Raw genomic sequence first — 25,241 nt, forward strand, 5'->3', positions numbered from 1 at the left:
AAGGACCATAATTTGAATTTAGGTTAGTATTGTAACATAGTTGTGTGATGGCTGTGAGCAACCGTGTTAAGTTTGAAATCCATTGAAATTCCAATCTCAAATATTTTTCATTCAATGGACTGCATACAGGTACTTCAAATAATTGTTCACGGCCATCACGAGATTAGGTTACATAACTCTCAACCTAATTACACAACTATGACCCTTGATTGACTTGTTTGCTACCGGTATTTCTTTCCTTGTTTACTACCCGTATCTTTTTCTGGAGTGTTTTTGACAGTCACATACTACATCATTATTGCATTCATTTCTAAGGCAAAGCGGCGTATAGTTGAGCGTGCTGTCCTAAGACAGCTTTTGTTACCAATATTCTTTAACGAAAAGGTTATGTATGATACTCAGATATGGTCATTTATTTATTAAGCATAAAACAACTTCACAATACTTCAACATTTTAAAATATTGAGAGAGGCATTACAGAGGCAGTTCAGAGCTTTCGTTTTATTCTGATCTTAATATTGACTATAATAAATGATGATATACTAGCTTATGAACTTGCAATTGCATAGCTCAATAGTGTGACAGGTTGAAAATAAGTGCAATTATATATTAAATGTCTGGTTACACACTTAAATCAGTATCTGCCATTTTGCAATTATTATGAAAACAGCAAAATTCGTTATCTCGTATATCAAGATTTGTTTCCAGTTTAAAAGCATTGTTTTTAGCTCACCTGATCACAATGTGCTCAAGGTTAGCTATTGTGATCGGTCTATGCCCGGCGTCTGTCGTCTGTAATCCGTCGTTCGGCGTTCGTCGTCCGTCGTTCGGCGTCAACAATTGGTTATAATCATCTTCTTTTCCTAAACCGCTTGGACAATTTTGATGAAACTTCATATGAATGATCCTTGGTTGGTGCTTTTTCAAAATTGTTCAAAGAAATGAATTCCATGCAGAACTCTGGTTGCCACCTAAAGGAAAGATTACAAAACTTTTTTTGTCACATTCTATGAAGCCTGGTGCTTAGATATTTGGTGTGTAACAATGTTGATTGGTTATCTACCATGTTTAATCAAATTATGCCCCTGGAGAAAAATTGACCTCACCCCGTGGGTTACAAGTTCATTATAAATACATTTTGTAACAATCTGATAGTTACGTAAAGTTTTCTCTTGAAGCAAAGGCAGCAAGTCTTGCTATATGGTCTCCCTTTTTGTTGGAAATTCCACTACTTTCTATTTATAGTAACAAGATTTTAAATTTTATTAAGTCTTCAACATAGTCACTTCTCAGGTAATTATTGTTCGTTTTTTTAGGTTCATAGATTCAAATAATTATTATACATTTTATTCTTTAGAAGAAATATCATTTTTACTTAATAATATCTTAATAATCAGACTTTTCCATTGAACTTCATGTAGATTATTGTTCATGCAGATGCTACAAACTTATCTTCTGTGTGGATAGTGTAATTCACTTATTATTTATATAAAGAAAAAACATATTATTATCATTAGAAGGAATGTGATGTTGTACTAGATGGGCAATTGTGATATTATAATTTGAAGGTATTAAATATGATCTGAAATTTGACCTTTACAGCTGAAGGCAGTTTATTGATTTTATTGGACGGTGCACTGTTTGTTGTTTGTGTATCTATACTAAAAGTTCGTCCAGTGTGAAAGCAATTTAACTTAGTTTTGTCAGTGTGCAGGCAATTAAACAAAGTCCTGTCAGTGTGCAGGCAACTGAAAAAAGTCCTGTCACTGTGCAGGTATCTGTACCAAGTGCTGTCAGTGTGCAGTCAATTATCAAGTCCTGTCAGTGTGGTGCGCATGTAACTGAACAAAGTCCTGTCAGTGTGCAAGTGAGAATCAAATTCTGTCAGTGTGCAGGCAACTGAACAAAATCCTGTCAGTGTGCAGTCAATCACCAAGTCCTGCCAGTGTGCACGAAACTGTGACAAGTCCTGTCAGTATGCAGGCAACTGTGACAAGTCCTGTCAGTAATTATCCAGGCAACATGTTTGACCAGTATGTTTTTATGCCCCCAAAGGTGGGCATATTAAAATCGCACTGTCTGTCCGTCCGTCTGTCTGTCCGTCCGTCCGTCCGTCCGTCCCTCTGTGTGTCTGGCTCAATAACTTGTGTCCGTGCTGTAACTTTCTCTTGTATGGACAGATATTAATATAACTTGCCACATGTGTTCGACATACCAATACGACTTGTATGTGCAAGATCCATGTCCTTACCTCTAAGGTCAAGGTCAGGCTTAGTGTCATGTCCGGGCTGTAACTTTCTCTTGTATGGACATATTTTAAAATAACTTGCCAAGTGTGTTTGACATACCAAGACGACGTGTCGCGTGCGAGACCTGTGTCCCTCCCTATAAGGTCAAGGCCACACTAAGGTGTTTATTCACAAGGGAATGCTGCATATAAGGACATAGAGTATAGGTTGTCGTGTCCGGGCTGTAACTTTCTCTTTTATGGACGGATTTTAAAATGACTTGCCAAATGTGTTTGACATATCAGGACGACATGTTGCGTGCAAGACCCGTGTCCCTACCTCTAAGGTCAAGGTCACACTAAGTGTTATTCACAATGGAACGCTGCATATAAGTACATGGAGTATAGGCTGTCGTGTCCTGGCTGTAACTTTCTCTTGTATGGACATATTTTAAAATGACTTGCCACATGTACTCGATATACCAAGACGACATTTCGTGTACAAGACCCATGTCCCTACCTCTAAGGTGAAAGATACACTAAGTGTTTATTCACAATGGAATGCTGAATATGATGACAAAGAGTATAGGCTTTCAAGTATGGGTGGTATTTTTTATGTTCAGGGGCAATTTAAAAAAACTTGCCATATGTATTTGACACGTAAAGCCAAGGTCAACTTTTCATGTACTTGTTCATAGGTCAATGTCACATTCGGGGGCATTCGTCACATACTGTGACAGCTCTTGTTCAATATTCTTTGAGAAACAAGCTATATTGATAACAAAGGTTAAACTCTTTTACTCAGGTGAGCGATTTAGGATCATGGCCCTCTTCTTTATTAAAAAATTGATACATTTCCAGAGGGAAGTCGTCGAAGCAAGTACACAGAAGTTCCGTACACTGTGGGCATAGAGAATTGTGATGGCGTCACGGAAGGCACATACTGTAACGGACCCCTCGAGCCAGAGACAGAATATTTGTAGGTTGATGCATGTCATTTTTGATGGTTGAGAAATGATTACTATGTAAGGCCATAAATTGTATAATCATTATTTCAACGAGTGATTACCTTTAAACAATGAGTATATACATCAGCATTATTGTTGCACTTTCCAGATCATGGTTTGCAGTATATGCATTGGTGGTATGTCTGTGTTGTTTTGTATATTGTGATTCTCTCATTAAGTGATTTGGGACCTTTAAACATTGTTATTATATTTAGGGGGGCTAAAACAATTGATAAGGTTAAGAAGTCATTCATTTGCACCCAAAAAGGTACGTAAAGAGCCCTTCTATTTCTACTTTTTGGTCTTAATATCCCTATTGAATCATTCTTTTTCAAACAAATCCTCCTAATTTCATCCCTGCTTTTTTGTTATTGGTCGCTTGGAAGCCTGAAGAGATAACCTGCATAAATACAGCAAGGTCCATAACTCTGGCTTCAATGATTATCAAGATATGCCTCTTGTTTGAATGGTAGGAAGATACAGTAGAGAACTGTATACTCATGTTGGCATTTATTTTCTTGCAGATTTGTTGCGGTGGTCTGTACCAGCACAGGATGTACGGTCAGCAAAAAGTATGGGCCTTACATCACAGAGGCAGGTTAGTGGTATTAAGAGATGCATTATTGATTTATACTAATCGATAGCTTAATTATGATAAGGGAAAGCTTATAGAATAATACTGGGTAGGAACTTGATTTGCGGGCCATTGCAAGACCTTACTAAGGTTTGTTTTGAAGCGGACACCTATACCAGAAGACTACCTTAAGCTCATATAAATTTAATGTAAAATACAAGGAGTAATAACGTGCATGAATATGTATGTTGGTGGGAATGTTTCGGTTAAATTCAAATCTTAGAAAATCATATGGTTTTTACCGGCCGTGTGTGTTAAAGTTTTGAGAGTCACAAAATTTACAGAATATTTTATTTCTTTAGATATGCAATCATTGAACAACGTTGAATGAATGAATCCTTCACTAATACAATAAAATGAAATGAAAACTAAATGAATATGGGAGACATTGTTTTTGCCCTGTCCGTCAGTCCGTACGCACTTCTATGTGCTCAATAACTTGAGAAAGGAAGTATCAAGGTACATGACCAGTTCATGACCCCTGTTGATTTTGAGATCAGTAGGTCGAGTTTCAAGATTGAAGTGACCTTCTGTGAAAACTGATATGTTGGCGCTGACCTTAAGCTGAAACATAGTTTCCCCTCAATAACTAAAGCACGCTTGTGGACAGGAACTTCATACTTGGTATGCCAGTTGGTCATGACTAGTAGATGACCCATATTGATTTTAAGATCAGTAGGTAAGAGGTCAAGGTAGTGACTGAAAGCCTTGAGGAGAAAAAAGGATTCCACTCAATAACTTAAGAGCATCTGCGCTCAGGATCTCCATACTTGGTATGCCACTTGTTAATGACTAGTTGATGACTCCTATTGATTTTGGTATCAGTAGGTCAAAAGGTCAAGGTCAAGTTGACCTTATGGACAAAAACAGTTTCCCATTGAATAACTAAAGAACGCTTGCACAAAGGAACTAAATACTTAGTACACCAGTAGGCCATGCAGTTTATGACCCCTTTTGATTGTGGGATCAGACGTTTAAATGTCGAGGTCCCGGTGACCTTGAGGTGAAAAAACGGATTTCAATAACAAACAAATCGCTTGCTTCCAGGAACTTCATACTTTATATGCCAATTGGTCATGACTAGTAGAATAACCCTATTGATTTTGGGATCAGTAGGGAAAGGTCAAGGTAGCAGTGACCTTGAGAGGAACTTTAAAAATAACTTAAAAACACTTGCTCCTAGGAACTTCATACTTGGTATGACTAGTAGATGTCCCCCATTGGTTATGAGATCAGTAGGTCAAATATCAAGATAGCTTTTGCATTGAGATGAAAAAACAGTTTGCGCTTAATAACTTAAGGATGACCTAGGAACTTCATACTAAGTATGCCAGTTGGTCATGACTAGTTGATGACCCCATATGATTTGGGATTTTTAGAAGGTCAAAAGGTCAAGCTTAAGGAGGCTGAAAATGGTTTCCCGTTGAATAACTTAAGAACACTTGCACCATTGAACTCCAAACTTTTGATGCCAGTTGGTCATGACTATTTCATGACCCCTTTTGATTTTGGGATTAGAAGATTTAAGGTCAATGTCGCGGTGACCTTGAGGTGAACAAAAAATCCGCTCAATAACTAAATCATGTTGCCCCCAGAAACTTCATACGTCATATGCCAATTGGTCATGACTAGTAGATTAGCCCTATTGTTTTTGAGATCAGTATCTCATATGACTAGAAGATGAACCACACTGGTTATTAGATCCTTAGGTTAAGGGTCTACATAGCGGTGACCTTGTGGTGGAAATACGGTTTCTGCTGAATAGCAAAAGACTGCTCGCACCTTCATACTAGGTATTCCAGTTTGTCATGACTAGCTGATTTAGGAACCATTAGGTCAACGACCAAAGTTGTGGTATAGGTAGCATTGACTGAAAGGTAAAAAAATGTTTCCACTCAATAACATAAGAATGCTTGCTTCCAGGAACTTCATACTTTGTATGCCAGTTGGTCACGGCTTGTAGATGACCTCTGATTTTCAGGCCAGTAAGTCAAAGGTCAAGGTGACCTTGAGGTAAAACACCGTTTTCCGCTGAATTACTTGGGTTCTAGTACTTACTACTAGCTTGGCTGGTTTTGATTAGTAGATGACCCCTATTGATTTTCAGGTCAGTAGGTCAGGGTCACAGTAACCTTCAGGTGAAAAACAATTTGTTGGTCACCAAATTGTACGTCACACTTCTTTCTGTTCAATAACTTTAAGACTCAGGAACTTTATTCGTGGAACTATGAACTTTATACATGGTATGCAGGTTGGTCATAACCAGTAAATGACCGCTTTGTTTGTTCCTCTCCTGGCCAACAATACAAATTCCATGTCCATCATTGATTATTTCTCACCTACGACCACACAAAGGGGGAGACAAGCGCCTTTTTTAAAAAATCAATCTCTATTTATGCTCTGTTTTAGGGTCTACTGTAAAAAGTTACACTTAAATGAAATCACTGAGACGTTTCTTGAAGTTGACGGTAATATGTTAATGGGTGAGTTCCCTTGTCTGTTTCAGTTCCTCCGCCTATTGGCATGATAGTGGGAATAATGGCTGGGGTTGTTGCAGCACTGGTAGTGGTTGTCATTGTAGTATTCTTCCTTCGTCGAAGAAGTAGGAACAAGGTCCCACCGATGTAAGTTACCACTGGTTTTTAAGGTAGTCTCTTTTCGAAGAAAAAATTCAATTTGTTGTGATTGCCTTGTCGTTGTTTATGTCATATTCTTCATCATAGCGAAAATAAAATCCAGGCTAAATCTTCTTAGAGGTATTCAAAAGAATCTTGATACACATGTTTGTCTGAGACATAGAGCTGATTTTCAGCAAGCTCTATCAATCTGGCTTTTATATTTATGAAGTTATGCCCCTTGTTTAACTGACGAAACAAAAAAAGACAAGCATTTGCATTCATTTAGAGGCAGTCTTGTACGCCTTGGTTGTTTTCAAAGAAAACAGTCGAGGTTTCATCATAGCCTTGGTATTGTCATCTTTGCCACATTTTTGCATTGTTGTGATGCAAAAGGTTTAATTTTGGCTCTAATCTTAAAACTGTTAAAAGTCATATTTTCCAAACTGGTGCACTTTTAAGCTATTACCTTATTGCACATTGAAGTGCAACTGAATGGTCAACATTTTATTTTGACCACTGAGTAGGCAGTATTTTTCAAGCTTTCTATAACATTTATTTCAATAAATCAACTAGTTTTGATTTAAAGCATGTGAATTGATAGATATAAACATTGGCTGGCCCATAAAGTAGGTAGTTAGGTATACTCAGTGACAAAGGGTACATGTCCAATATTGGGTATACTTAGTGATAAAGGGTGTATGTCGGATCTCGGGTATACTCAGTGATACACGGCGCATGTCCGAAATCAGGTTTACTCAGTGATACAGGATGCATGTACGATATCGGGTTTAATCAGTGTTACAGGGTGTTTGTTCGATATCGGGTATGCTCAGTGATTCAGGGTGCTTGTCCGATATCGGGTATACTCAGTGATACAGGTTTCTTGTACGATATCGGGTATGCTCAGTGATACAGGGTGCTTGTCCGATATCGTGTATACTCAGTAATACAGGTGGCTTGTCCGATATCGGGTATACACAGTGTTATAGGGTGCATGTCCAATATGGGGTATACTCAATTATACAGGATGCATGTTCGATATCGGTTATACTCAGTGATACAGGGTGCATGTCCGATATCGGGTGTACTCGATGATAGAGGATGCTTGTCCGATATCGGGTATACTCAGTGATACAGGGTGCATGTTTAATATCGGGCATACTCAGTGATACAGGGTGCATGTTTGATATCGGGCATACTCAGTGATACAGGGCGCTTGTCCGATATCGGGTATACTCAATGATACAGGATGCTTGTCCGATATCGGGTATACTCAGTGATACAGGGTGCATGTTTGATATCGGGTATACTCAGTGATACAGGATGCTTGTCCGATATCGGGTATACTAAACGATACAGGATGCTTGTCCGATATCGGGTATACTTAATGATACAGGATGCTTGTTCGATATCGGGTATACTCAATGATACAGGGCGCATGCCCATTATCGGGTATACTCAATGATGCAGGATGCATGTCCGATATCGGGTATACTCAGTGATACAAGATGCTTGTCCGATATCGGGTATACTCAATCATACAGGGTGCTTGTCCGATATCGGGTATACTCAATGATGCAGGATGCATGTCCATTATCGGGTATACTCAATGATGCAGGATGCATGTCCGATATCGGGTATACTCAATGATGCAGGATGCATGTCCATTATCAAGTATACTCAATGATGCAGGATGCATGTCCGATATCGGGTATACTCAATGATGCAGGATGGTTGTCCGATATCGGGTATACTCAATGATACAGGGTGCATGTCCGATATCGGGTATACTCAGTGATACAGGGTGCATGTATTATATCGGGCATACTCAATGATACAGGGTGCATGTCCGATATCGGATATACTCAATGATGCAGGATGCATGTCCATTATCGGGTATACTCAGTGATACAGGATGCTTATCCGATGTCGGGTATACACAGTGGTACAGGATGCATATCCGATATCGGGTATACTCAGTGATACAGTTTGCTTATCCGATATCGGGTATACTCAGTGGTACAGGATGCTTATCCGATATCGGGTATACTCAGTGGTACAGCGTGCATAATGATATCTGGCAAACTCTGTGATACAGGGCGCATGTCTGATATCAGGTGTTGATATGGAAACGGTTTTGCAGTCGCATGAAACGAATTGTTATGAAGAAACATACTAATAACCTTTAAACATTATATAATGGACTGAGAAAAAGGAGTTTTTTCACTGAATTGTGTTGCTCCTTATTTATAAGATTGGTTATTTGATTATTCAGCCCGTCACAATTAATTAAAAAAAATAACTTGGAAAATAGCTAATATCAATTTACTGTATGGTTACTGAAGAAAATTGATATATTCAGATGTTTTTTTTATTCATTTTAAATGGATAACCAGTGAATCCATGTTTAATTATTTTTAAATAAAACAAACTCATGTTAATATGTAACGAAATTGTAGCTTTATCATCTTGTATCTTGTCATCAATGTAACCTAATATGTGCATTTATCCATTCTGTATGAAGGTCCTTTTTTATTTTCGTAAAATGGATTCAGGCTTATAAAAAGCTAAACATGACATTATCACAGCAAAGTGATTATATAAGTAAGTAACACATTGAAAACAATCTAATTAAAGTGGAGTTAGGCTTAAAGTAAATTTAATGTTTTACTGCATTTAGCTTAACATGTCGATTGTTGCAAATTAAGGACATTTTATTAAATAATTTGTCTATGGTTTCAATTTTTCCAAAATCAGAATTAAAAAAATGATGATATTATTTATTATCCTCCTATTTCCACTGAGTAGAATACAATCACAAAAATGCAATCCCACAATTCAATAGTATTTTAAAGTGTAAACAAAAATGGCTATGCCCTGTGTTTACTTTTGCTTGGCTATTTTGTTCATTCTGTAAGCTATTATTTAATCCTCAATAAAGCACACAAAATATATTTTATTATTCACACCGATATTTTGAGTATACACAGTTGTTTGGGGGTATTCCGGAACAGTAACAACATTTTCATGTATTATTTATTCAAAACCATGGATATCAATAATCTTTTTTATGTTAATTGAAAGACAAATTCATAAGTTGAACTTATTGTTTTTAACTAGTTTAATAAGAAACAAAATTCTGAGGCTGATATGGATATTTGCACGCTTGAATTACCTTATGAATTTACTTCCTGATCACCTAAGTCAGTTTCTGATAAAAAAAGCGGTGTTCTCAGAGCAGTAAGGAAACTTTCTCAAAGGGTTACAAGTCTTTTAATTTGAAGTATATAATGTATTTCACAGTTGAGGCACACATTGTTCCAGTTAGTCAATAATGCTATCCATTTTGGACATGCCCTAGTCATATTTCATAGAACTATGATTTAACTAGATTTTATTCTTAACATACATTCTAGCATTAATTTAAATAACAAACATTGCAGTAAAGTTTGCTTAAAAACATGCATCGATTGAGATCACAATTATAGATGATTGGAATTACCAAAAAATCACATTTATAACATTAAATACTTGTTATATAAAAGTATCCATTTCTAACTGTTTTATTAAGCATCAAGCAACATGATATTTCACTTTTTCACTAAACAAATGACATCTTCATAGCAGAACATTTTTTCAATGAGGAGTTTATCAGGGAGACAGACGATTCAAACGTACATGATGGACATGTGATGAAATATGAGCGTCAGATAACAGCACCTCCTCCTTTACCGTCAGCTGAAAGGGGGGAAGCTTGGACCCAGTTTATCAGTTGTAATTGCATAAATGCTATTCTCACCATCTAGGGAACTGGCCTAAAACCTTGCTAATGTTCTAGGTGCATGACCAATTGGTTGGAAGGACTGCAATATATGATAATTTAACGTTGGTCTGTCACCATGTAATGAATACTTTAAATAAACGTCTCAAGGTCTGGCAACCATACAATACATGCCTCTTTGTATAGTACAATGAAAGTGAGTTCCCGGTCAACTCTAAGATAAGTTGGAGGACCTGTAATTGGTGATATGGTAGGCATGGAATCCCATTATAACACAATTCTCCAACACAATTGCCTTTGACAAATTACAATTAATTTTGCCTGGAGGACCCAGAATTGGTTCACTGATTCTTACCTGAACCGGAAAGTATTTTATTGATCAATATTCAATTAAATATGATATTCACTTTATTTTATGTTTGAAATAGGACATTCAAGTTTGATGTCACAAAACAAGATTTGCATTTTTGTTTCAAAGTTTGACTATTTTTACAAACTTAACATGTATATTTATTTGTTTTTAACAATCGCTATAATCATGGCTTTTCATATCAATTTCATATCATAACATGTGGCAATTAACACAGGGGACTGATACAATTTTGGCTTACCTTGGGTCATAGAAGACATACATGTATAAATGAACATTTTGATGTATAGTTATGGTGTATTAAAATAATACTTAAAGGTAAAACTTCGCTGTTAATTATTTACAAAACGCCATAAGTTTCCAATACTTTTTCAAGAGGTATGCCTGATTGTCTTGGAAACAAATTAGTTTGTTTTATCACAATTTTCATATTTGATTTCTTTCAATTGCCTTGATCGGAAACTGACCAAACTCTTGAATACCTTAAACAACTAGCTCAGTCAATGTGTTAGTGTTACCTTTACAATGATATCCAACACTTCTTCATCTAAATAAAAAGAATTTAAGTCTGAATAATGAACACAATCAGTCGTATTATTCAAACTCCTAAATTCTACGATTCTACAATAACTTAAGTAAGAATTGATAGATAGTGATGAAAGTTGGTGTGGAGGTAGCTTATGTGAAGAGCTAGCTTGGGATTGCTTTTCAGGGGGGATGGGTTCAAGGTCAACGTTACTGTAATTTAAAATAGATAGTTGGTTTCTGCACAATAACTTAAGTTAGAATTGTTGGGTTGTAATGAAAAACGTTCTGGTAGCTTAAGTGAAGAGCTAGCTTGGACTTTCTTTTAAGGTGGTTGGGGTCAAGGTCAAGGTCACTGTTAGTTAAAACTTTAACTTTAGGCTGCTACTTTATCGTTTCTTATACAAGAAAATAATTGGATTGCCCATATTAAAAACTTGGTTTTAACACTTTGCAGCTTTATAGTGTAAAGTGTAGTAGTACACCATGGTTTCATTAAATTAAGTGTAATGGTGATTGCTTGACGTTAATTTTCACATTTATGTGCTTACATACATGTATTTTACATACATGATAGGCATAAACCTAAATGCTGAGATCAAATAAAAACACTGCACAGCGAATTCTATCTTTTTGCATTATAAGACATAACACTCGTTCTGCGTAAAAAGGATTCCTCACTGATAAGGGGCCATCTTTGATTTGGTCAAAACGGTCCTAAAATTATCGCAGTTACGGTATGCCATTACCGTATTCGCACTGTAACAAACACATAATTGATTTTATATTGTAATTGGCTCATTTTAACGCGTATTTACGCCAATTATAAACGCCCCTTATAGCTCTGCAAACTACATTTTGGACTTAGATTAATTTATGTTTTCAGCATTTGGTGATAAAATGACTTAAGTATATCGTTTGAGCAGATCAAACAATGGTAAAGATGATGAACAAATATCCCTTATGATCATTGATGTACAACTGTTTCACATAGTCAGTGACTCAGAATATTTAAATCCGTATAACATTTTGATGACAAGTGTCAAGTCCCTTATTCACGATCAGTGGGATACAGCTAAACATGCATTGGTACATAAATTGTTGGACCTTACAACAGAAGCAAGACACACTAAAAAGACCAGAAATCTCTAACTGATAGTGCTAGATATGTCCACAGGGCCTACAATGATCAAACTCCAAGTTGGTTTGACCAAGATTGTGCACGATCTAGTCTAAGACTCACTAAAACAACAAAGATTTAAGTCAAGACTTGCACTACTTAAAATAAAACATGGCATCACACAAGTATTGATGCAATGAGAAACAATATACAGCAGCAGAATCCCTCTATGTGGTGTATTTTACCCTCTGCAGATCACTGGACTTCTTTATATTGCTATCAACGAGAATTTATAATTCCATAAAATAAATAAAATGTGTGTGTTTATTTTTTTAGATCCGGTACAATTTGTTTTAAGTACTTGTCAAAACTTCCTTCACACCCATTACTATAGTTTTTGCTGTGTTTTTTTATTCATCAGCCATCCAGCAATTTAAGAGAGAAGTGTGATGGTGAATCCGTATTCCAATCTATGAAAAAGCTGGCCAATATGATATGTTTCTGTATGTATGTACATGTTATACACATGACTTTAAAATGATTTGACATAACCAAATATGTTTGACATATTTTACTGATGTATATGCCAGGTCAACAATTCCTGATGGAAGTCTCGTTGAAGTGGAGATTGGAGAAATGATTCAGAGGAAAAGGTAGGGCATCAAATCACAGAACTGGTGTTTGACTTTTCAGGAATAGAAAATGAATATTCTTCTGGTCCTTGGAGTTGGATTGGACAGAGTTAGACAGAGTTTCTGGTTGACATTTTGGTTAAAGAACAGGAATGTCTGGGGTATTTTTTTTTTTTTTTTGATCCTTTAAGGTGGTTTAGACAGAGATTCTAGTTAACATTTTAGGCAAAGAACAGGAATGTCTGTGTTTCTGGGCCTTGAATGTGGTTTAGAGAGATTTTCTGGTTGATATTTTAGGCAAAGACCAGGAATGTCTTTGTTTCTTGTCCTAAAAGGTGGTTAAAACAGAGTTTCTGGTTGACATTTTAGCAGAGGACAGGATCCGGAATTTCTGTGTTTCTTGTCCTTGATGTTGGTTTAGATAGAGATTCCGGATGACATTTTAGGCATATGACAGGAATGTCTGTGTTTCTGGTCTTTGATGGTGGTTTAGACAGAGTTTCTGGTTGACATTTAAGGAATATAACAGGAATATCTGTGTTTCTAGTCCTTGAAGGTGGTTTAGACAGAGTTTGTAATTGCCATTTTAGTTAAAGAACCGGAATGTCTGTGTTTCCTGTACTTGAATGTGGTTTGGACAGAGTTACTAGTTGACATTTTAGGCATAGAACATAATTTTTGTGTCTTTTCTAAGTCCTTTACGGTGGTTTAGATATAATTCCTGGTTGACAGTTTAGGTATAGAACAGGAATTTAATGTCTTTCTAGTCCTAAATGGTTGTTAGGACAGAGTTTCTGGTTGGCATATTTGGGATTATTTCAATGGATTTTCTCACCAAGTCCTTTCATTGTGGTAGTTGTGTCTTTGACAGAATAATTGTAGTTATATTAAAATTGCTCAGCTTCATAGATAGTTCGTCTTAAAATTCTTCAAAATGAAAGGTCATCTTGGCATCAAGTCTTTTTCTTTACTTTCTGCATGATAGTGCCTGTGACCTTTTTTTATACTAAAAACCTTTCTACGTAAACCATTTTCCAAGAGTCATTTATATACTTTCTTTCTTTTATTACGCTCAACACATTATACATGTGAATAGAGGTAGACATTATATTATAATATACTATAATTATAATATAAAAAAATAATTAATGAACCAGGTTTTTGGGGTCAGATGTTAAAGCATAATATATTTGAATTTGAAAAGACATAAGAAACACTTAACCATAATAAGTTATAGCCGAACTACTCATCTTTAAAATACTAGGTTATATTGCCAGGTGGGTTTCGCAATGTTTTAAACAAAAAAGATATGAATTTGCTTGTGAGTATAAGCTTTTCACAGTCATTCTCACGCATTATCCTTTGGAAAGATATGATTTTGACATCATTTCTATGAATAGCTGGTAAATATTTTCTTCTTTCATTTGCAAAGTGGGTGCATTTCAGAATGTAAGAAGTTCATCGCCAATGCCATTTAATTTACATAAAATACATGTTCGGTCATTTCTTTGAATACCATGTCAGCGACCCGTCTCAACTGCCAAATAATTATTGCAAAGTCTGAAATTTATGAGCGGTTGGATAAACATTTCTGGAATTAAACCATAAAAATATTCAAACTTATGATCCGTTTTGTAAATCCTTTAATTGTAACACTTTTGAGACTCATTTACAGTACTATTCCAAGATTGCTTGTATTGATCATTTAGCAAATTTTCAACACGATTTAACAAATATTCCTTTGTACCGTCAAAGTACTGGGTTTGACACATTCATGAAAAATATTCTTAACATTGTCTAGCCACAGATAACGCTTATTATTTCTAATTGACTCATTATAGAGTAGTTTATACAATATCGACGATAAATTGAAGTTATTGTGAGTAAGTTTATACCAGAATCCTATAATCCGTTTCTAAATAACAATACTGAGTGGGAATCTACCTACGTCGCCATACAGCATAACATGAAGTGTGCCTTTCTTTACTTTTAAAATATGTTTCATACAATCAGTTTGATTTTTTTCAATTGTGCTAAGGTCTCCACAACCCTATAACAAAATTGGTGCAGCAGTATTATCAAACAATTTAAATTGGCAATCAATTGGTAAATCTAAATTTCTTATTTTAACATACAGACTAAATAAAGCTTTTCTCGCTTGATCAACAACATTTTTTTTGGCATTTGCAAATTTTCTATTCTTTGAAAATATAACACCAATATAACAGGTTTTTAAAATTATCTACAACTTCAAACCTTTGACCTTACACTGTAATATTTATATCCCTTCTAGCTCTATCACCAAATACTAATATCGTTTTATCTACATTTATATCTAACTTCCACATTTTGCTATAGTTAGGCCACTACTTTTATATAAATTGGTTTACAAAACCGGCGGGTCTAATTTTCCGAAAAGTACAAAAAAAAAATAAAAATGAATTTCACTATTTTTTCAAAATTATTTTCCCGACCGTATTGATTTTGGTGCGAAACGAAAGAAAAACGCACAGATAAGAGTACGAATGCAGTAGATCTCGACTGGTTTGTTGTTCCGTGGCCGTATTTGCCAAATTATAGTGATAGCATGTGAGCCAGTCAACTGTTATGGCAGCGCTGATGGCAATGGCGGAATTGACGACAACAGTCATTCTTTGTATGAAATAATTAATTAAAATATGCAGGAGTTGTTAAAATAACAATAGCAATAAACATTGGCAAATTTAACAGCCGACACAAACAATAACTGTCACGTGATTGTTGTTATTCCCCGCCAATATAGGTCATGAAAATATTGTTGTTTATAGATAAAAAATAAAATTGTCAGCGGCTGCCATCGAATTAGTAGACACAAATATCTGTAAATTATGTGTGAGAAAAACATTTTATAACATTTTATGGTTAAATATCAAATAACAGTGCACTAAGTGTGAGTGGTGAAATCGAAAGTAAAATTTGACACCGGTGACCTAGTTTCACAAGTTCGGTCGATGGTGTTTATGGATTTGAAAATCACAAAATGGTTTGGAAATACTTGTTATTGAGTCAATGTTAAGCTTGTGTTTATTCTAGATTACATGTTTATTCATGTTTGGGTTAAAAGTAGATTAAAAACAATGAAATAGTTGAACACATGTCTCAATGACATTTTAATACTAATGCCATGAGTTGTGTGCAAAACATTTAGATAAAATAACACGGAAAACTATTTTGAATAAGTCCATTTCAATTTGTAATGAACTTGATATTTCTCTATAAATGAGATTTGTTGTTGTAACCAAGGAATACTCTTTAAAATGAAAAATAAACAAGCATGAAGTATAGATGCTCTGTGAACTCGTGTATACACAAAATGGCGGAGTTGGAAGAAGATGAAAATATCCGATACATAATTATGGATTTCTCTGTAACTATCATTGGTACATAAAGTTAAGTCACATGTTAGATTTATTATTTTGTTATGTGATATTTATGTACTGATGTGGTAATTTGCTGCAAGATTTGAATTTGAAATGGATTTGGTGAACATCCCATGGTAAATATCCCGGTCCGAAAATATCCGAACTTAGCATGGATCGAGCTACACACAACTAGGACCCACCATGGTAAAGGTTATTAAAACTCAAATCTAGGTCTAGTTTGGTTTTTAGTTTTTCAGGAATTGCTTTCACAAAGTTAAAGCTCAAATATCTTCATAAAATGTTACTTACTTATTTACAAAATTGGTAATTATTTCACTTTATTGACATTTTCCAATATTGAAATAACTGAAACAATGTTTAGAAAATAGTATGTATTGTTTTAATACAGTGCATTTTTTTGTGTTTTAATGCGTAAAATTGCCTTCTCTTTTCTTTCAATTTAATATTGTTCAGTTTAGTGTTCTGCATTCACTTTTGCTTTAACATACCCTTGAAGCTTAACAAATGTCTTGCTGAGTGATATTCAATGTATCTTTGATAAAATGTGTAGTTTATACATGTAAACATGTTTTATAGTCAATTTCATTGATGTTTTATATGCACAGTATGTAAGATTCAAACTGTGTTTTTAATTAGAACTTTGAAACTTTGAGTGTATTAAAACATGCATTAATAGCAGTTTAAAAATTTAAAATGTCATGTAAATGATATAAATTTTCAATGTTTTTATGTTGTTCTCTGATTTTTACCCTTCAAGAGTATGTTTTGTGACTTTTTTCCCTTTTTTTTTTTTTTTTTTTTCGACCGCCCGGTGGACATTTTCCCCAAAAATTCTTGTAAACCAAAAAATAAAAAAGGAGTGGCCTTAACAACGTTTTCCATTGACAATATAAAATCGTATTCGTTCTTTGCAAAGATAACTGTATCATCAGCATTAAAAGTACAACAAGTTTAAGATACACATCTAGGTTATCATCATCGATATTTACACTGGGAGTATTTCTGCTTAACATATAATGCTCTAAATCATTCAGAAAGAGAGAAAATAAAACAGGCGATAAATTTTCTCCTTGGCGTAAGCCTCTTCTACAGTTAGAAAAATAAGAGGTGTTATTGTTCAACAATAGGCAAGATTTAATACCTTGGTACATATTCTTAATAACTGAAAACAGTTTTCCATTGACATAATATTTAATAAGTTTTGCCCAGAGGCAGACCGAAATATATAAGATTACACTATTGCTGCCTTGGTTTGCCTTAAGAAGGGAAATCATGTCAAAAAATCAATAGTTGCTTCGGTCACTCTGTATAAATAAATTGCAAAATCTCAGAATCAATTATCACTGTGGTGGTGATCTCTAAAATTAGAACAGTATAACTTACTCAGGAATTCAGCTAAAAATTAAATTTTATCATTGAACAATTACTTCTTTACGCAGTTTATTAAGATAATGCATTCATGTTTATTCACAGTTGCAACACACTCGAAAACATCAAAATGTAGTATTGGGATCTTGATTGCATTATTGAATTTTTTTTGCTCCGTACATGTTTTTTCTTGTTCCCTGTTTCTCTTGTCGACATAAAGGGTATATGGTTCTTTCTGGTTCTCTGTTTATCTTGTCGACATAATGGGTATATGGTTCTTTCTGGTTCTCTGTTTCTCTTGTCGACATAATGGGTATATGGTTCTTTCTGGTTCTCTGTTTCTCTTGTCGACATAATGGGTATATGGTTCTTTCTGTGTCTCTGTTTCTCTTGTCGACATAATGGGTATATTGTGCTTTCTGGTTCTCTTGTCGAAATAATGGTTTGGGTGTCGTTATTGAACTAGCAAGTAATGTTCACTGCTGGAGTTTTCTGGGAGATCCAATGCAGCTATATCGTTCATGTGATGAAAATAACCTTTTGATATTGTTCAAGGGATCACTTAGCCATGGGTACTCAGGTAAGTGTTTGGTGCATTTCAGGAGTGAGTTTTTAGTTTGGAGTCCCTTGCGATCGAAGAATTAATATTCTATTTGAATCTTCTAAAACTACTATGTAATTTTCACAACAGACCAGAAGACCTACTTCACAGGACAACATTAATATCTCAGTATCGTAAAATTAAAGCAAAGAAGTAAGTGTGAAATTAATGCAAAGAGGTAAGGTGTGAAATTAATGCAAAGAGGTTAAGTATGAAATCATACAAAGAGGTAAAATGTGAAATTAATGCAAAAAGGTTAAGTGTGAAATTTACGCAAAATGATAAAGTGTGAAATTAATGCTAAGAAGTAAAGTGTAAAATTTATGCTAATATTGCTTAAAATCTGTCTAGCGATATCACCTTAATGCACAAAACAAGATTTTGTAAATCTTGTGTATCCTCTGGTCAGTCATAAGTGAAAATTGAGTATCAGGTGCTTCTAATGATAAATACATGCGACAGTTTTTTTGGTTAGTGAAGCTGTTAGCACACTCGCTTCTAATAAAAAGCAACCTGGGTTCAGTTCCCAACCGCATGTGAGTTTAAATGGTGGTAATTTGAAGAAGGACGAGTGGTTTTCTTAGGGCTGTTTCCGCCCACAAAACAAGACCACACTTTTGTGCAATGCCATGTAACCAAGAGTGAATTAGAATAAGTTTATATAAGTTAATCTTCAAAATCAATGTGAAAAAAAAAAAAAAATAACGGTAAACTAGTTGTAACAGAACGTTCAATATCAAAAGGTTCTTTTTTTACACTGTTTCGCTCTGTAAAATGTTTTCAGTTCTGTTCTTGTCCTCTTACTTGGCCGTTTTTGATGCTGTTAACATCTCTTGCCCATTAATCTTACAAACACAATGTACTTTTAAATACAATGTTGTGCAAGGATTGTTCTACAAGGGGGAGGACGTAATTTCGTTTCATGCAAACACTAAGTGAGGAAAATGTTTCATGGTAAACAAAATGGCGGATTAAGAATGAAAAGTACCGATTCTGGTACCAACTTTTGCCTGGTAAGTGGACGTTTTTTAAATTTTGAAAAATGGATGCGTCCAGTATGTAACGAATAACATATTCTTCGATCGACATCTTAGTTTGTTATCATAACTTAAAAGATAAAAAAGTTATTGAACAGACTGTGGCTTAGGAGACAATGTTTACAAATAAACGTGTTGTTTTATCCATAATTTTTCGTATTTCTCGGCAAATATGGCAACTCTGTGCATGTTGTAACTGTGCTTGCATTTATATATTCTTATTTTCCAAACTTCATGGCTATTACTCGACTTATTGCAAGCACATTACCCACTTTTTGGTGAAATGCAAACAAACTTCTGCACAAATGTTTAGCCTTGAGAGGATACGTTTTTACTTCTGAGAGTAGCTAATGATTACGAGTTTTCAGTATGTGATGTGTATCATAATTTGAAGTCAACGACTTTTTCACTTCAGGAACGAACTTTTAAAACGCCATTTTGATTGCCATGAATTTTTTTTTCTCTCTTTATGTTTGCATGAAACGAAATTACGCCCCCCCCCCCCCCTTTGTTCAGACTGGAAGTAGATTCCAGAGGATTTGTTCGTGTTTTGACTTTGTTTCTTTGTGTGAAACCCATTTTTTAAAGGTTTCGTTAATTTTTCTGTGTTTTCTATGATGTCTGTTGTTTTTTTGATTCTCAATACTAAGAATATATTCATTTGCCCATTAAATAATTAACTTTGAAGAGTATTCATTTGCTCAAAATCATAATGAAAATTTATTATTTTGTTATAATTCAGTCTATTATCTTAATTCAAGTGTATTGAATAATGATTTTGTTACTCTTTGTAATTAAAAACAAACTAATGACTGTAAATGATTTGTTCCTGAAATGATTTCTTTTATTACAATTTATTGATGCAGTATTCATTTTAGGTTATATTACCACAGCAACATCAAATTACAATACATTTATAATTCAAAATTAAATGTTCACCTCCGTGATTACAGGCCAATTCTACTGAGTGAGTTTGACGCGTACCTAACTATGATGCACAAAGATTCCAACCTGAAGTTCTCCGATGAATATAAAGTTTGTGCCAGTTTTGATGTGTTGTTAATTTTCTAATCATTACTATGATATAAATGAATGAATGAAGGAATAGGTTGTTGTTAATATTGCTGCTTAGAATCTTAAATGGATTTATTTGTTGTTTATATATGTACTCTTTTTTTATCTTACTAATTAAATGATCTGCAGGCAATGCAGTCCATTAGTTATCTTTTGGTTAGTTTGCTAACTTAAATCATTTGATTGCTTTATATAAATAATTTGATATCCCATAATTATTCTATTAATCGCTCATCCTCTAATAATCGCCCGTCCCCCGATTTTCGGCCTTAAAACGACCTTTTGGGGCAAAATCGTGCAAAAACATTGCCTTCTGTAAACGCACATTCCCCCTATTATTTTATATATATAAGCATACCTTTTAAACAACGAGTCTTCTGATTTCCTGCTCTATATACGATCTTACTTCAGTTTTTTGTCTTTAAGACCAATTATGATAATGATGACCGGATTTCATCTCGGATAAAAGCAATTGTCTCTAATTAACACCTATCTCCTACTTTGAACTCGGGTATGATTCTAATAAACGCCCGGGCGACTTATAGAATAATTACGGTATTGACTAGTCAATAAATGTTTTGGCTAACTTGTGCCAAATTAAAGAATAACTGTAACCAGTTTTATACAGTTGGCTGCCTGTCACTTTTTTCTCTATTTTTGGTTTCTTTTAAAACAAAATTAACCATGACGGTATATATCTTAAATAGTTATTTCTAATATAAATCAAATTACTTTTTTATACTATATACCTATGTATCATATCTTTGCCAAAACAAAATAATTTCATCATCCTGTTTCGGTTCAAAAATGGATCTTAATGCTTTAAATTGTTATTAAATAAATTTCACAATCCTTGGAAAAATTACAGGGCCAGAATTAACCAACCATTTTACTTTTATTCAGGAGTTGAAGACCCTGAGCCCGAAACATTCGACAGTTGCCTCTTTACTGAAGGAGAACAGGGCCAAGAACAGATACATAAACATTATTCCTTGTAAATTATTGATTATGCACCAGACAATTGAAACCATGGCCCCGCGAGGTCCAGTGGTATACCAGGGATAGCGGGGGAAATGGGCCTTGTTTTTATCTTCCAAGTGGCCCCGCAGTGATGAATGAATGCGGTGGTTTTGTTTTCGAGCCGAAAAAAGTATGGAATGCTCCGGACCGGGGGGGAGGCGTGGTTACAATTGACTGGTGCATTGATGACCATTGATCATCTCTCTACAAATAATACAGTAAATTACATTAGTCAATAATTAAAACAACATGTCAAGAAGGCACAAGGCAGAGCCCAGATTAACTAGCGATATAAACGTTTAAACACCACATTCACAAAAAAAAACACCACCGACAGACTACACATGTATCCAAATCGTTTCACTGATAAATGATGGGATTAGCGGCTTGAAGACAGTCAGTATAACATGTGCTCACTGGAACACGAGTCAGCTAGGAGCTGTATAAACAATATAAACTTTTTAGTGTTTAAGCACAAACGTTACAATAATGGTTTGGTTTGGAAGTTTTATGCGCTAAGATTTGAGGTTATAACATTTTCTTGAACATTTAGTTCAAACTAATATATCAAAGATATTGTATCTTCAAAAATCCATATTTCCAGGACCCTATTTCATCAAAAATTTGTCCCTAGCAGAGTGTTTCTATTATATTGCTAGGCCGGTATTCATAAAACATCTTAAGCCCTTTCCATACTTAAGATATTTTATTAAGTTCAGTATCTCACTCGAAATAGGAAATAATAACTTAATAATACCTTAAGTAATTTTAATGAGTTTATGTAATATACATACTTTTATGTTAAAAACACTCATACTCTTCTTTAAAGTGACACTCTAACTCAAAATATCAATACATACACATGTATAACAAACATAAATTTCAGGTATAAACCTTTAACTACTTACTAAAAAATGCATTAATTGAAATTATTTATTACTGATAACAAGATGGTAACCGTGTATTTGATAGCTGAAATGCACAATTATTAAATGATTGGTGAGTGCCAAAAGATTTACGGTGATCTACTTTAGTCTCATAAGGTAGTAATACCATTTTTTCTGCACTGTTCTTTCAAATCTATTTCGGTATCCTTCATTAGAACCATTGTTTTCGACATGCATTCATTTTTTTGGATATATTAAAACAATTGTATTCACTGTGGTAAATCTTATTTGGGAGTAAGAGTGCATCTTTAAATATGACCTTGATTTTTTTTAAGAAATAAAATTAAGATATTTCTTACAATGTTTTATAAACAACGGCCTGGCACTGTTAGAAATATCTCCTAGGTATAAAACTCTTCGTATGATTCTTGTTCAGAAACACCCTCAAGATCTTGGATTGTGATTTTAAAGGAATACAAATTGAAAGTTCTATTCCGCAGATGACCATAGCCGTGTGAAGTTGACCACTAACGGAGAAGATGACAAAAATGACTTCATCAACGGAAACTATCTACCGGTATGTGACATAACAGGGGTAGGTGCGTAGCTGAATGTTCGCAAATACGCAGTTGCGTAATGAAATCTGTACAGGTCGAAGTTTTTGTCATATGAAAAAACAAAATGAAATAAACACTGAAGGGGGTTAAGGGCTAACCATGAAGGGGCTTGTATGCTGTATGTCAATGAACTGCGTAAAACCTTTTATATTACATTTTTAGTCAGTCAATGATGCAAAACCCTGTCCTGACTTAGTTATTTTACTATACTTGCTTTAGCAAATCATCGTTTGGAAGGAACTTAGGTTTATTATCTAAGCCATGTATTTCAAACCTAACAAAAATAATCATTATCATTCGGAATTCAAGATTTCTGTTTGTTATTTTGCATAATTAAGCGTTGTTTGAACCATTCCCTTTACGAAAACGTTAGCGTTCAAGGTTCACTACCCGCCACAGGCAGATGATGTGGGAACAAAATGTATTTTGATAATCTTCACACAAAATGTCAGTACTTTCCACTATTTGCGTATTTCAGGGTTACCTCTCCCCCCGTGAGTACATCGGCTGTCAAGGTCCACTACCCGCCACAATCGACGATCACTGGAGAATGATCTGGGAACAAAACGTCACCATCATCGTCATGCTTACACTCTGCAAGGAGGGGAAGAAGGTGTGGCTGTTGTATCATTTTTCATGGCAATACAGTCGAACCCTTCTTGCTCGAACGCCCTGGGACCGGCGAAAATACCTCGAGCCTCGTAAATTCGAGCCAAGTGGGAATGCCTACCTTCAATGTAATGAAATTGGATCTTTGCACCCAGGTTGAGCCAACGCGGAATTCTAGCCAAGCGAGTTCGAGTCAACGAGCTTCAACTGTATTATACTGCCCCTTGCCTTAATAAACTGCCTTATTCCTTTAAGTTGTGGTCCTTTCAGTTGTGATAACAATAAACTGATGAATACGGTAGATAGTTCTACAAATGACAATGTTTGCAAATTTAACCTGTCAAAACAATAAAGAATTATTCACTACTGATTTGGACCCACATGAAAATATATAAGGAAATTTAATCTGCCAAAACTTTGCATGCACTAAAAAATTGGATCCATACGAAAAAATATAAGCAAATTAAACCTGTCAAAACAATAAATGCACTAACTATTTGGACCCAAATGCAAATATATAAGCAAATTTAACCTTTTAAGACATAATATGCACTATTAGTTTAAATCAAAATGAGAGTGTCAGATAGGTTCATTCCAACTTGAGCGTTAGTGTTTAGTGGAAACGAGGTACGAGCGTTGAGATGAACACGATCTTACACGAGCGGCAATGGTTGATGCTTTATCTCCATCCTCAGTTGATCAAAATAAACTTAAATGATTTTTTTCGCTGGAACTCTTTAGTGCATGGTGAAAATAATTTGCGTATACCGGTAGGAATGTGATAATTCATGATTGTCATGGATATGCGCGCAGTGATTCAGATTATATAAATAGTCAAATCCTTGGTTAAATAGTTCTGAGGAGAATTCAACATTATTTCTTGAATGCCGCGTGAAAAAATATGGTGTAATTTGAAGCGAGAAATAATTAATTTGGATTTTAAATATTGCCACAAGACAAGATTTCAATGATGCTACAGGCGACGGTCTTCAGAAAGGGCGGTAATTGTGATAAGAAAATAAAGAAGCAGTCCAATACTGGTACTTGTTTTATCTTTGCCTGAGGGCAAGATAAGAATTTCCAGCATCGCCTAATTTTTGGATCTACCTATCTGAGGTGGGAGAATAAGCTTTTCCACCTACCATCAAAATAATTAAAAAGACAACCATGTAAGATGACCTTGTATTCTAACATATTTAACATAGAAGAAATAATCATGATAAATTGTCATTGATATCCACATGTATATATGAATTTTCAGATCAAGTGTGAGCAGTACTGGCCCGATGAGGTTGGGGACCCGAAACAATACGGAGAAGTTGTCGTGGAGATGACCTCATACTCCAATATCAAGACTTACGACTTCAGAGTCTTCAAGATACGCAACGTAAGAGATTTGTTATTGAATGAAACTTAATTCACCACAAGCAGTATGTAAAGATCGTCATGGAGATGATGATTGCCATGGTTAACTTGTCATCACATGTAGTATGGAGGGATTGTGATGCAGATGATGATTACCATAGTTCACTTGTCTTTAAATGCGATATGGAGAGATTATGGAGATGATTATTGTCATGGTTCACTTGTCATAACATACAGTATGGGGAGATTGTCATAGAGATGATGATTGTCGTGGTTTACTTGTCATTATATGCAGTATGGAGAGAGTGTCATGGAGATGACTTTGAG

The 25,241-nt window shown here is 34.9% G+C and overlaps 1 protein-coding gene across 1 annotated transcript in view; it reads left to right on the forward strand.

Moving 5' to 3' along the window:
- LOC128223399 (tyrosine-protein phosphatase 10D-like) overlaps positions 1-25,241 on the forward strand; it is a 63,120-nt gene that overhangs the window by 27,362 nt on the left and 10,517 nt on the right. The window contains exons 18-26 of the mRNA XM_052932679.1: positions 3,089-3,206; positions 3,759-3,832; positions 6,375-6,492; positions 12,873-12,935; positions 20,296-20,377; positions 21,320-21,410; positions 22,824-22,900; positions 23,419-23,553; positions 24,811-24,936. Of these exons, the coding sequence (XP_052788639.1) occupies positions 3,089-3,206; positions 3,759-3,832; positions 6,375-6,492; positions 12,873-12,935; positions 20,296-20,377; positions 21,320-21,410; positions 22,824-22,900; positions 23,419-23,553; positions 24,811-24,936 (884 nt within the window). The remainder of the gene's footprint in view (positions 1-3,088; positions 3,207-3,758; positions 3,833-6,374; positions 6,493-12,872; positions 12,936-20,295; positions 20,378-21,319; positions 21,411-22,823; positions 22,901-23,418; positions 23,554-24,810; positions 24,937-25,241) is intronic.

This window comes from Mya arenaria, chromosome 17 (assembly GCF_026914265.1).
Source record: "Mya arenaria isolate MELC-2E11 chromosome 17, ASM2691426v1".
NCBI classification, from domain to species: Eukaryota; Metazoa; Mollusca; class Bivalvia; order Myida; family Myidae; genus Mya; species Mya arenaria.